The sequence below is a fragment of the Myxocyprinus asiaticus genome, chromosome 27 (assembly GCF_019703515.2).
Source record: "Myxocyprinus asiaticus isolate MX2 ecotype Aquarium Trade chromosome 27, UBuf_Myxa_2, whole genome shotgun sequence".
Classification (NCBI taxonomy): Eukaryota; Metazoa; Chordata; class Actinopteri; order Cypriniformes; family Catostomidae; genus Myxocyprinus; species Myxocyprinus asiaticus.
In genome coordinates, this window is record NC_059370.1 from 46,300,955 (window position 1) to 46,314,778 (window position 13,824).

At 40.9% G+C, this 13,824-nt stretch overlaps 1 protein-coding gene across 1 annotated transcript in view; it reads left to right on the forward strand.

Moving 5' to 3' along the window:
* The window catches only part of gpc2 (glypican 2), a 13,465-nt gene extending 11,662 nt beyond the window's left edge, over positions 1 to 1,803 (forward strand). Inside the window, exon 11 of the mRNA XM_051658110.1 lies at positions 806 to 1,803. Within this exon, the coding sequence (XP_051514070.1) occupies positions 806 to 1,104 (299 nt within the window). The 3' untranslated portion in view covers positions 1,105 to 1,803. The remainder of the gene's footprint in view (positions 1 to 805) is intronic.
* Positions 1,804 to 13,824: the final 12,021 nt, after the last annotated feature.

A 13,824-nucleotide genomic window follows, 5' to 3' on the forward strand; every position in this document is an offset into this window, starting at 1 on the left:
TTTACTCCACTAATGGTTAGGGTTTGGCAGAGGTTTGGGTTGGGTGGCAGACTTTAAGAGTTGGTAATATTTAATTTATATTCTTTGCCATTTTCATATTAATGAGGAAAAACCGGCATTGCTGACGTGACAGTTGTAAAAGTAGCACTTACCTGTGCATGATGAAGGGGAAATCATCCAAAACCTCCAGACTTTGATCTCTGAGACATCAGTATTTTATCAGTTAAGGCTTTATCAGTTAAAATTTGGGAGTTCTGTAAACCAGCACACACAGCAGAGGTGTGATCAGGTCAATCTTAAAATGTTGCACCTCAAACTGTTCTTAAAAATTGTGGCTAAGCCACCTCCATGACCTGTAGTCCTTGGAAAATAAGAAGTCCAAGGCACAAGAAGTAAAGAAGTCATTTAAAATATAAGAATTGTTGAATGGCGATCTTGCATTTATTAAAGAGTCTGTAATTAATGCTACAACAGAGTCCGGCTCAGGTATTTTTTGGTGAATATTCCAATAATCGTAGATTGTCCAAATGAACTCTGACATTCCCAACACTTGATCTAGCATGGAAATAGCGAGAGGGTGACGAGATGGCCAATATAGTTTATATATATTTATTACAATGACATCATTTGAAAGCTGATACTTTGTTTTATCAAAACAAGTTCAGTCAGTTTTTGACCAAATTTGATGTTTTTCCAAAAATGGCCCAATGCGACTTGCAACTCATTTTTGATGGAGCACTTTACATATCATTATCCCAGTATAAAAACAACGGAAGTCAATTTGTGTGTTTTTGTGTGTGTGTAGGTGAGGCGGAGGGCGGCAGCGGTTCTGGTGTTGATGCTGAAGCAGGTGAGCGGTTCAGTGACGATTGGCCGGGTTACGGCTCTTTCTCTCCTCCTCACAACACACTCCATATTGATAAGCCGCCCCGCCCCCATGACAGACCCCGCCCACGTAACACACCCAACAATAAAAGGAACAGGATAAATGGACGAATGGGCTCGGACGCTCAGCGACTGTCTCCTCCTCTCCTCCTGTTGTTCTCTCTCTTCATGATGTTCTGTTTTTCTCTCTGTCTCTCTTCATCTCTCAACGTTTGTTAAAGTTCAAACCCACAACAAACCAGAAACCAGCAGCTGCAAACTTTACCAACAGATCAAAGCGTTTCACTGTGTCCACCACCTCAAGTGAACTTCTTTTATAAAGATTTTTACATTTGTAATGCAAGCTATTTTAACAAAGTATTACTGTGCAGATTGTGTTTTTTAATTGTATGTATTTCATTTGTTTGGTCAGATGATCTTTAACAATCAACTCATTCTGACTGATCTAATGTGACATTCAGCATTATTTGATGCATATACTTATTTTAATTTCTTTATATCTGATATTTATATTATTGAATTTGTTGTTGAATGTTGAGAACTTCATCACCTTTTTTACCATATGTACAGGGTTTGTACATTGTATTTGTACATGTAAAAGCACACAGAATGTGTGTGGGGTCTCAGTGATATTTCAAGTAATTCATTCAGAAAACAATTCATTAAGTTTATTAATTAAATAACAAGCTGGAGGATTAGAGACCGGTGAGCAGAACTCAGAATGGATTCGTCTTTTCTATTCATTTTAAATTTTTCTATTCCTTTCAAATATTATTTGTCCTAGGGTTCAGTGTTGATTTTACTGAATGAAAACTAAATTAAACTACACTAAAACTAGAAAAACCTGAAGAAAAAAAACTCAACTAAAACTATCGAAAGCTGACCAATTAAAACTAAAGCTAAATGAAAATGTAAAAATAAAATTACCCAGCTTGACAATAATCTATTAGTCGAGGGTTTGTCTAATATAATTGTGTCAGGTAGCTGTAAGAAAGAAATAGATCTTTTTCACAGACTGTGATGACGCGTTTCCACCTTATTTAGCAGCTTAATTCAAGCAAACTTCTTTATATGATGTGGCATCTTCTCCCACTTTACTGTCTTAATGCACCGCTCTCTATTTTTTTCCTCTTCTGGAAAGTCAATCAAAGGTAATAGTGGATCTTGGAGTAAATGTGTAAGTGAAAATAATATGTGCTGCGATCTCCCATTCACCACTGTCGAAGTTTACCCTGCAAAGGTTTATTTCCACGTTCCAAAACCCAGAGTGTGAAAAAGGTCTATTAAGTTCTTGTCTCGAGTCCTCAGTCAACCGGGATCATTGTGCATGATCAATGTTAAGAGGATTTGGTCAAAAGGTAAATTGATATACTGGTTAAACTGGTAGAAATCTGTCACGTAGAATATTTGAACATAGTGGTTATGCAAAGTGCTGCTGCATGCTTTTATTATAATCATAATATTTTATCAGTCATTGGTTACTTTGCGTTATTTTACATGAAAAGGTTTTCTCATGGTCTTGGATGAGAATGCTCTCTCTCTTGCTCGCACACACACTGAGAGAGAGAGAGCGACGTTACAATGAAAACTGATGTGTTCGTTTTCTTTCATGACACTAAAATTATTTTCTTGGTTTCCCTCAAAATGATGGTCAGCCGTTTGGAATTATCTGTTGTCGTTTTAAAGTTCAGTAAATAACAACAACAAAAAATTATTCCAGTTAATGCAACTTATGGTTCCACTCATTTTAAATTCATACACACAGAGAAAGTGAGGTCTTGTTATTGTTAATAAAAATAAAAAAATGACAAGTGTGCTGTGGAACTGACCCAACCCCGCTCACCTTAGTTACAGTGTAAATTACATCTGGAATTATTAAATAACACCTTAGTCGATCATGTATTTATACACTGGAAAAAAACGTGCTTCATGTTGTAACATAACATGCTAAGCACCCTCCAACAGACCTCAATGCACCATCAGTTTGTAGCAAAGGCTTGTTGTTGGGCAGATAAAGGAGGAAGCAGGAGCCGGTTTCCACGTTCCAAGTGAGTCAGCTTTTATTAAAATAAAACAGAAATCGCTTTCCAGCATTTATCAAACAAAAGACTGCTTTTTGGCATAAATAAATAAATTCCTTACATTTATATAGCGCTTTTCAAGATACTCAAAGTGCTTTACATAGTATAGGGGGAATCTCCACAACCACCAGTCCAGCTTTTCAGCAATAATCATAAAAAGTCTCTGATCATAAATACACAGTCTCTGATGTGTCACGCTACACTCACCTCTACATACCACCACCGCCCGACTCAGGCCGGGGGAACCGTCCGGACTGCCCACTCACCCCCCTTTTCTGGAAAGGAAATCTGCGACAGCCATCTCCACCCCCGGTCTATGGACCACCTTAACTTAATACTGGGCTAATGAACTTAAACAGCAGGAGTGCCAAATACCAACAGGTGATCCGGGCGTTGGCATCTTTCATAGGGTGGAGCCATTGGAGCTGGGCATGGTCTGAACAGAGGGTGAATGCCTGTCCCAATAAATAGTAGTGGAGAGTGAGGACCGTCCACTTGATGGTCAAGCACTCCTTCTCTATGGTGCTGTACTTAGTTTCTCTCATAGAGAGCTTCCGACTTACGTACACCACCGGGCGCTCTTCCCCCCTCCACCACCTGGGACAGTACAGCACCCAGCCCCCTGTCCGATACGTCCGTCTGTAACACAAAAGGGAGAGAGAAATCAGGGGAGTGCAGAAGCAGCCCGCCACAAAGCACAGCTTTTACCTGCGTGAAAGCTTGTTGTCACGATTCCGTCCACTGGCCAGGTCTGGGGCTCCCTTTTTTTTTATTATTTATTTATTTATTTTTTTATAATTATTTTTATTGAATTTTCAATGTAATACAAAAATAACAAGACATCGCCCAAACAACCAGAAAAAAAAAAAAAAAAGAAAAGAAAGAAATAGCTCAGATTTTTAGATAAAACAGGACTACCCCATATATAACAGATCAGGGAGAGAGGAAAAAAAATGAGTAGAGCAGAAAAGTTAAATGTCCAGATAGTAACACAATTACAATATTCCTTGTAGTATAATAGGGCGAAGATGAGGTTCCATGTAGTCCAAATATGGAGTCCAGGCTTTATAAAACTGGCCTGTTTTTTGATGTAATATATAGGTAAGACGCTCCAGGGGAATCAGCTCAAAAATTATCTTATGCCAGCCTATAAGTGATGGAGATTTATCACTAATCCAATTAAGTAAAACATTTTTTCTGGCAGCAAAGGAGAGAATATTATACAATTTCTTGTTAGCAGATGAAACAATGCATTCATTAGGTATACCCAGTACCAATGAGACTGGGTCAAAATCCAACTGCATATTAAAGATCTTTTCCATTTCCTCCAGCACCAAAAACCAATACCTTTGCAGACTGTTACATGACCACAGACAATGTGTTAAAGTACCTACTTCAGTTTTACATTTTAAACACATAGGCGATATAGAGGGGTTAAAAAAATGCCTGCGGTTAGGAGAAATATGGAGTCTATGTATGATTTTAAATTGTATTTCTCTTGTACGTGAACAAACAGATATTTTCTTAGCATAAGACCAAATGTCGTCCCATGTTTCATCATCAATATCAGTAGCTAACTCTTCCTCCCATTTAGTTTTAATTCTCTGTGTATCAGCAGAAGAAATTGAACACATAGCACCATAAAATCTACCCAAAGACATTTTTTCCCAATGATAAAAGGGGCTCCCTTTTTAGTGAGATCAGTCAGCGGGCTGGTGGCGTCGGAAAAATTAGGCACAAACCTTCAATAGTAGCCAGCCAGCCCCAGAAACTGTCTCGCCTCATTTTGGGTCTTGGATCTCAGGCAGGGCGCGATCGCTGCAGTTTTATCTATTTGGGGTCGCACCTGCCCGTGACCCAAGTGAAACTGCAGATACCGTACCTCTACCCGCCCAGTTGCGCACTTCTTCGGGTTTGCTGTGAGCCCCACTCATTGCAGTGACCTCAGAACCGCCCTTAGATGCTGCACATGCCATTGCCAGTCATTACTGTAAATAATGATATCATCCAAATAAGCAGCGGCATATGCAGCGTGGGGGCAGCCGGGGAGAGGTGAGAACATGTCAGAGAAATTATTTTGCAACCTCCGTACATTGTGACGGCAAGGGACCGGAGTGAACTGATTGGCTTTTAGACTCACCTCCAGACCGAGCTCGTCCCTCTCCGGAACTACCGTCTCCAAGGATATGGGGACCGCCTCTCTGCATGGTTTTAGTAGGTTGAGGTGGTAAATTTGATGAGCCACGCCCCTATCTGTACACATTACCTCATAATCGACTTCCCCAACATGCTGTGTGACTTCAAAGGGCCCTTGCCACTTTGCGAGTAATTAAGAGCTCGATGTGGGCAGTAATTCAAGGACTTTATCTCCCAGTGCAAACTCCTGTAGCTGAGCTCCCCTGTTATACAGCCGGGACTGACGTTCTTGCGTCTGTAGCAAATTATCCTGTGATAGACACCCCTGTGTGTGGAGTTTTGCTCTCAGGTCAAGAACATATTGAATTTCAGTTTTGCTTTGTGAAGGTCCCTCCACCCAATTTTCCTTCATGATGTCTAACACACCACGGGGCTTACGCCCATATAACAGTTAAAACAGGCAAAACCCACTGGTGGCTTGCGGGACCTCTCGCACTGCAAATAACAGAGGTTCGAGTCATTTATCCCAATTCCGAGCATCTTTGTGCACGAACTTAATAATCATATTTTTTAAGGTCTTATAATATCGTTCGACCAAGCCGTCCGTTTGTGGATGGTACACCCTTGCCTGAATAGATTTAATACCCAATAATTGGGAGTTTCCGGGGATGACATGTGAGAAGCATACGTGTGAGACACGAGCTCTGCGAACTTTGCTAGTTTTTTAATTATTTTCATGTTATAATCTGGTGAGATTCGATACACTCAGTTACATACTTGCTCTTTGAGGTAAACATGGCAAAGAAGTCAAAATCCTCAGACTCTGGAGACATTAAAAGACACTTACGTGTTCAAGCTGAGGCCTCTGACGGGACTGTGAGACGGGGACTCGATTTACGTCAGTAGATGAAATTCAGCATCAACTGTCCAACATGTCAATGATGTTGACGAAGGTTGTTGCTGACTTGGAGGATCTCGCTGTAATACGTCGATCGATTACGGCGATGGAAACAAAATTCTCTGAGTTGTTTACAAGAGTGACAGAAGTTGAAAAACGAATCGATTATCTTGAGTCATCGGAAAGGGAATTATCCGCTAATCCGCCCGCGTCCAAAACAGATTTGGAATTAATTATTCTTTCCAGCCAGGTGCCTTTCAGTGGCCCAAACAGGGCATTAAGTATTTGGGTATTTTATTCCCAGCAGATTTGTCTGATTTAGTTCGAGTTAATTTTGACCCTTTAATAAAAAGGTTTTTGAGCGTTGTGGACAGATGGGCTTCATTACATTTATCGATGACTGGGAAGATTAATGTTATTAAAATGAATTGTATTCCAAAATTCAACTACCTGCTACAGTCTCTCCCTGTAGATGTCCCCCTCTCTTATTTTAAGCAATTTGATAGCATAGCGAAGTCCTTCATTTGGAATGGTAAACGTCCCAGACTACATTCCAACAAATTACATAGGCCGATTGATAAAGGTGGGTTAGGCTTACCCAAGATTTTGTTTTATTATTACATGTTTGGTCTCAGGCATTTGGCTCATTGGTCGCTTCCACCTGAAAAAGCCCCTCCCTGGTTTTCTATTGAACAGGAAGTCCTTGCCCCTATTTCACCATTGCAAAGTCTTTCTATTAAACTAACCAGAGAAGTTAAGTCACACCCCGTTATTTCACATTTGCACATGATTTGGACAAGAGTGGCCAGCGTATTTAATTTGGACGTTTATTCAAATGTTGCCTCAAGCATATGGCTGAACCCAAAATTATGTATCAATAAGTCCTCTTTCTGTTGGTCAGAGTGGTACATGCTCTGTACTATTTTTGGGAGTAGCACACACCCCCCTAAAGCGGCAGATGCTTTGGGAGAGGTGATTACTGCTTTTGGAAAAGGTCATGAGGTATCAGTGTATTACTCCCTGCTGGTTCGGAGTCTGGGGGATGGAGCTTTAGCTTCTATCAAGAGATTATGGGAAAAAGATTTGAATTTGGTATTGGAGGAAGAAGTGTGGACTAGGATTCTAAAAAACATCAAGTCTGCATCTAGAGATGCACGGGTTCGCCTTATGCAATTTAAGATTCTACATAGATTTTACTGGACCCCCTCTAGATTATATAAGCTTGGTCTTAAAGACACACCCAACTGCTGGCATTGTCAATCAGAAGTTGGAGACACAACTCATGCCTTTTGGGGGTGTGTTAAGATTCAAGATTTTTGGATGAAGGTGCAGAGCTATTTGTTTGATGTTTTGGGCACTCAAGTTTTGCTTTGCCCCAGACATTGTATTTTGGGTGACAGAGCTGTCATAAATTTGGGGGACAAATTTATTAAAAATTGGGTTTTAACAAGTGTTATGATTGGCAGACAAGTCATTTTAGGGGGTTGGAAGTCCGACGGAGCGCCATCATTTCTAGAGTGGTGTACAGAGATGGGGAGGGTGGCAGCATTTGAAGAAGGGGTATCTAGAGGATTGGGTAATTTGGACTTGTTTATGGGAAAATGGGGCAAATATTTGGAATTTTTGGAGGGCTCTCGGGGAGGGACAGTGGAGAGAGAGATGTAGAGTTTATGTGTGTGAATTATATTTTATTAATTATTTTCTTTTTTAATATTGTTTTTGTGTGTCTATAATTATGTGGGACCACTGGGATGTTGTTTTGGGTAGGATTGGAGGGGGGTAGTAATAGAGGGGGTTAAGTATTGATTCTGTTTGTATATGTTCTTGCTTGTATGTGTTAATATAGGAATCAATAAAAAATGTTAATAGAAAAAAAAAAAACAATAATTCATACAGCTCACGTAGTAGTGCCCTGATCAGTGAGGACTTTTTTCAGAATCCCCACTTGGGAGATTATTTTGAAGAGTGCCTCTGTAACACTACATACTGAAATGTTGCAAAGAGGCACTGCTTCCGGGTATCGCATTGCGTAGTCCACCAGAACCAACACAAAGCGATGCCCGTGTGCTGACCGTTCTAATGGCCCGATGAGGTCCATGCTAACTCTGTCAATGGGAACCTTGATCAACGGAAGAGGACACACACACCTCACCTTCACCCGATTATTTGTATCCAATGCCCCATTTTGAACCAAGCATTGATGAATGGAGGTTTGGTTACAACCTGAATCCACCAAGGCTTGGTATGTACCCCCCCAATACTCACAGGTTTTTGGCATGTTCCGGCTCGATCGGGGGTGGCCTGTGGAGTGTCGGGGACCTGGATCAACGTTTTCACCTCCATCACCGGGCACTGTTCGCGGCTGTTCCTGGCTCCCCATAACTCCAACAGACCAGCCCAAACCTCACCTCACAGAGAGAGAGAGAGAGAGAGAGAGAGAGAGAGAGAGAGAGCGGGCCCCCGGGTATGCTGCTTAATGGTCCTCCGCCAACTGCACTGCTTCATCCAGCGATGCCGGTCGATGGCACTGGACCCACTCCACAGTTCCTTTCGGTAGTTGGGAGACTAATTGTTCCAGTACCACAAGATCGATGACACCCCTGACGTCACTGGGCTCCTCAGCCAGCACCCACCGCTGGCAGGTGTCACGGAGCTGTTGAGCGAAGGCAAACGGGCGGCCAGCTTTGCTCAGCATGAGGGATTGGAACCGCTGGCGATGCTCTTCAGAATTGCGGCCGACCAGCTGTATGATGGCTTTCTTCAGCTTGGGGTACCTCAGGAGGTTGTTGACTGGGAGTTGTTGGGCCACAAGTTGGGCCTCCCCAGTCAGCAGCGGTAGGAGGTGGACTGCCCATTAAGCCCATGGCCATTCCAGAGCTTGTGCCATGCGCTCAAAGAGCTCCAAAAAGGTCTCCGGGTCATCTTGCGCCCCCATCTTCGCCAGCGTCACATGGGGGTTTGCTGCTGCCGGGGTCGCTGCATGTGCCCCCCCTAGGGGTACCAAGCTCCGCAACGCCCATCGGTCCTCTTCTTGGTCTTGAAGGAGTGCCTCGAAGCACTGTTGCTGCTCCGCCCACAGATCCATGAGGGCCTGATGTTGAGCCTGGTGGATGCTGGCGAGAGATCGGACCACTTCCTCCAGTGGCGAAGATGACTCCATAGCAGCGTACCATTCCTCCTTATCCCAGATTTCGGCATCAGTGTAACAGTTCAAGGATGGGCAAGGAGGAGGCGGAAACCGGCTGAACAGTAAACATAAAGTTTTAATGTCAAACTTAACTTAAAACAAACATAAACAAACACAGACACACATGCAACGCGGCCACATGCGTCTCTATCGAACTGGTTTCTCCAGCTACCATTTATCTCGCTCTCCCGCTGATCAGCTGATTCAGCGCCAGCCGTACACCATCATGGCCCGGCCACGCCCTCCTCCTCATCACACAGTTGTATAAGGTTTGTTTTGTATTGCGTCTTTAACTACTAGAGCACCCCCACTAAATACAGAAACACGAGATTTTGATCTAGAACCGGGCCTGCACTGAATCAACCTGAATACATTAGGTTACACAAACAAAACTAATATTAAGTGATAGATGAGATAGAAATAGCCCTTTAAAGGGACAGTTCACCCAAACATCAAAATTCTCTCATCATTTACTCATCCTCATACCATCCTAGATGTGTATGACTTTTTCTGCTGAAAACAAATGAAGATTTTTAGAAGAATATTTCAATGCTGTAGGTCCATACAATGCAGGTGAATGGTGACCAGCACTTTGAAGCTCAAAAAAGCACATAAAGGCAGCATAAAGGTAATCCATAAGACTCCAGTGGTTTAATCCATGTCTTCAGAAGTGATATGATAGGTGTGGGTGAGAAACAGATCAATATTTAAGTCCTTTTTTACTATAAATTCTCCTCCCTGCTATTGTTTATTGGCAGTTGGCAAACCAACTATTGGTGCATTACCGCCACAAACTGGACTGGAGGGTGGAGCATCAAGTAGTAAATAGTAAAAAAATGTAAATAAATAAAATAAAATATTGTTTTCATTAAACCATGCAAGTCCTTAAATTCTCTTGTCCAACCCTGTTGCTTTTAGATATTTTAAAATAGCACTGTATGTTTATTTTTGGTTTTTGGTGATTCACATTCTTCATGCATGTCGCCCCCTACTGGGCAGAGAGAAGGATTTCTAGCAAAAAAGGACTTAAATATTGATCTGTTTCTCACACACACCTATCATATCACTTCTGAAGACATGGATTAAACCACTGGAGTCTTATGGATTACTTTTATGCTGTTTAGGGGGCATATAAAAAAACCCTAACTTTGGAATCCTATCTTATTTGCTTTGTTACCATGGCAATTTCAGTTAGGATCTAATTTAGGAAAAAAGCTATAACAACATTTCCTAAGAGCATTATCTTAAATCTTAACTACAGTTAGGATTTGCTTCTGTAATATAAATTTGTGATAAATCCTAACTTAACTGATCAGATGTTAAAGGAGCAATATGTAACATTTTTCATGTAATATTTGCCTTTTTTTGCCAATGTGTGAACGGCTTGTAACGCAACTTAAAAATTGAGCACTTCCCAGACTTCCTAGGTTGCCTATTAAAGCCTGTAGACTGATTTTCATGCGAAGGGAGCGGGTTGCTTTTGCCGGGAAAATCCAAAGTATGTGACGTTTATGCGCGCTCCCGAGAGTCGTGCCTCAGTGCTTCTCTTCCGCTATTCAACAGCGACAACAAACTGCAACACTAGGTAACGTTATCTTAGAGATGAAATCCAGCAAACGTCCGGCTCCCAGCATAACACCGACTCCTACACAAACTCAGAGTAAACCAAAAAAACATTTATCTACTGAATCCCGTCTGGATAAGCAGGAACGTGATCGTGAGAAAACTAGAGTGAACATTGGCAGGACATTTGATTCCTGGAGGGACCTTCGTTCGGTTTTGGGGATCAAAACAGACCCTGAATTGGCGTTCTTCTTATTGGACAGGTAAACTTACATAACTGCAAACATGTGCAATATAGTGCCATAAGGATTGATCTGTGTCATTTAGCTAAATTACAATAACACATGAAATGAATGCTAGACAATGTTCAAGATAATACAAAAAGCTCCATTCATTAGTGTAACATAACTTGGTTATACAGAAAATATATACAATCTATTATTATAAAACAATAGCACATCAATATATCAAAATGACAGTTGTGATGGAATCACATCAATAATGAATTGTGTCAACATATTTATAATGTACAGTCTATTTTATAAACAGCTACTGTCATCATCTGCCAAATTTAGCTAACAGCTATTGATAAAGCTGGCTAGCTAGCTAACGCCGACATAGGCTATCGTATAAATGCAGTCAATGTATCATGCAAAGAAAAGTGATTACTTCAAACTACAGTCTCGCATAGTCAGACCTATATCCACACTTTGTTTTAGCCCTGTTCCAGCACTGGAGAGTCAAATATAATATACAGTCTCAAAGTTTGTATTAAAACAATCATAACTGTGTAATTCTAATTATGTTACTGCATCTGTCAGCAGAATGTTGGTGAATCACGTTCAGTCTCTTTGTACATTATTTCATTGTTTTGGCCAGTGCTCGCGTTCCTATGGAGTGTGTGCACGAGCACGAGCAACAGGTAGCTGCTGCAGTTCACTTAACGGCCACAGGTGTCACTAATAACAAGTGTTTCTGAATCTTACATACTGCACCTTTAAAACTTAAAATAGGAAGTTTTCTGTAATACATCCCCTGGTCACCATTCACTTGCATTGTATGGACCTAAAGAGCTGAAATATTCTTCTAAAAATCTTCATTTGTGTTCTGCAGAAGAAAAAAAGTCATACACATCTGGGATGGCATGAGGGTGAGTAAATGATGAGAGAATTTTCAGTTTTAGGTGAACTATCCCTTTAAGATAACAACTGCAGGTTACCCGTTTTTACACAATTTCTATAGTTACCAAAAAGGTTTCCAGAATCCATATACTAATATTAATCAGATATTTCAGTACTCTTCTGTTACTGAGCTCTTTTGATTGCAGAATACAAAATGCTTCACAGTATCTAGTGTATTTCTACAATGGCATCAGTAATGGTGACCCATGGCAGTAGGTATTAGGGTTAGGTTATGGTCATATTTTGTATTATGAAGAAATTACAGAGTTCACCTTTAAGTCATGATGTCTGTAAAAGTCTGTTTAAGTGTGATTTGGACATTTATTGTACCCATGTTTATGCAGGGTAGCGGCATTCGAGGAGATATCATGTAGAAGGCTGGAAAACTTAGATTAATAAAAAATGGGCATGCTATTTGGCCTTTTTGGAGGGCTCTTGGGGATGGAGAGTGGAGAGGAATGTGCAATTTTAAATGTGTGTGAATATTATTATTTTTTTATATATTTTTCTTTTTTGTGTGTGTGTAACTCAAGTTGTGACCACAGGGATATTTGTTGAGGGTCAGGGTGGGGTTGGGGATTGGGAGGGGGAAAGGGAATAATGGGGGTTATAGTTGATTCTATGAATATATGTTTTGCTTTTCTGTTTCAAGTGTGTGAATCAATAAAAAGTGTTAATCGGAAAAAACATATTCTCTTACAAATGAGTCTTCTAACATTGAATTTTAACATGTGCCCAGAATGTTCTCTGAACTTGGTATACGCTTATTTGTTATATGTTTAAATGTATCGTGGCTTTAAAATATTATCTTACAAATTCTAACGTGTTCAGCTCATGTCTTTCAACATACCCTATTAAAACACATCGTCTAACAATCTTGTCTTCTATAATTTTATTTTTCATTCATAATACTTTCTTATACAAGTATTGTAAACTATATTAAGACTCTGGCTCCAAGCTTTGACTATCAATTAGTGTTGAAGATGATTATGTGGTACAATCAGTCCAGTGTCTCTTATGAAGTCTTACGTCTAACACAGAGTAATGCAACATCAATGGTAAAAGAAACCAGAGTACTAGAGTAAAGGTTAGATATGAGAATAATACATAGAAAAAGATTTTTTTCCTTGCACATGTAACTTAAATAAGACCAAATCCACAGTTCACAGAGTAAAGGCACATTAACATGTCTTTTTAAAAATGTGTCTTAGTTCTGCCAGTGTCAGCGAAGGTGAATGTGAGTGAGTGAGTGAGTGTGTGTGTGTGTGTGAGTGTGTGTGTGTGTGTGAGTGTGAGTGTGTGTGTGTGTGTGTGAGTGTGTGTGAGTGTGTGTGTGTGTGTGTGTGTGAGTGTGTGTGAGTGTGTGTGTGTGTGAGTGTGTGAGTGTGTATGTGTGTGTGAGTGTGTGTGTGTGTGTGTGAGTGTGTGTGTGTGAGTGTGTGTGTGTGTGTGTGTGTGTGTGTGTGTGTGATGTGTGTATGAGTGTGTGTGTGAGTGTGTGAATGTGTGTGTGTGTGTGTGAATGTGTGTGTGTGTGTGTATGTGTGTGTGTGTGTGTGTGTGTGTGAATGTGTATGTGTGTGTGAGTGTGTGTGTGTATGTGTGTGTGTGAATGTGTGTGTGTGTGTGTGAGTGTGTGTGTGTGTATGTGTGTGTGTATGTGTGTGTGTGTGTATGTGTGTGAATGTGTATGTGTGTGTGTGTGTGTGTGAATGTGTATGTGTGTGTGTGTGTGTGTGAGTGTGTATGTGTGTGTGTGTGTGTGTGTGTAGTGTGTGTGTGTGTGTGTGTAGTGTGTGTGTGTGTGTGTGAGTGTGTATGTGTGTGTGTGTGTGTGAGTGTGTATGTGTGTGTGTGTGTGTGAGTGTGTGTGTGTGTGTGTGTGTGAGTGTG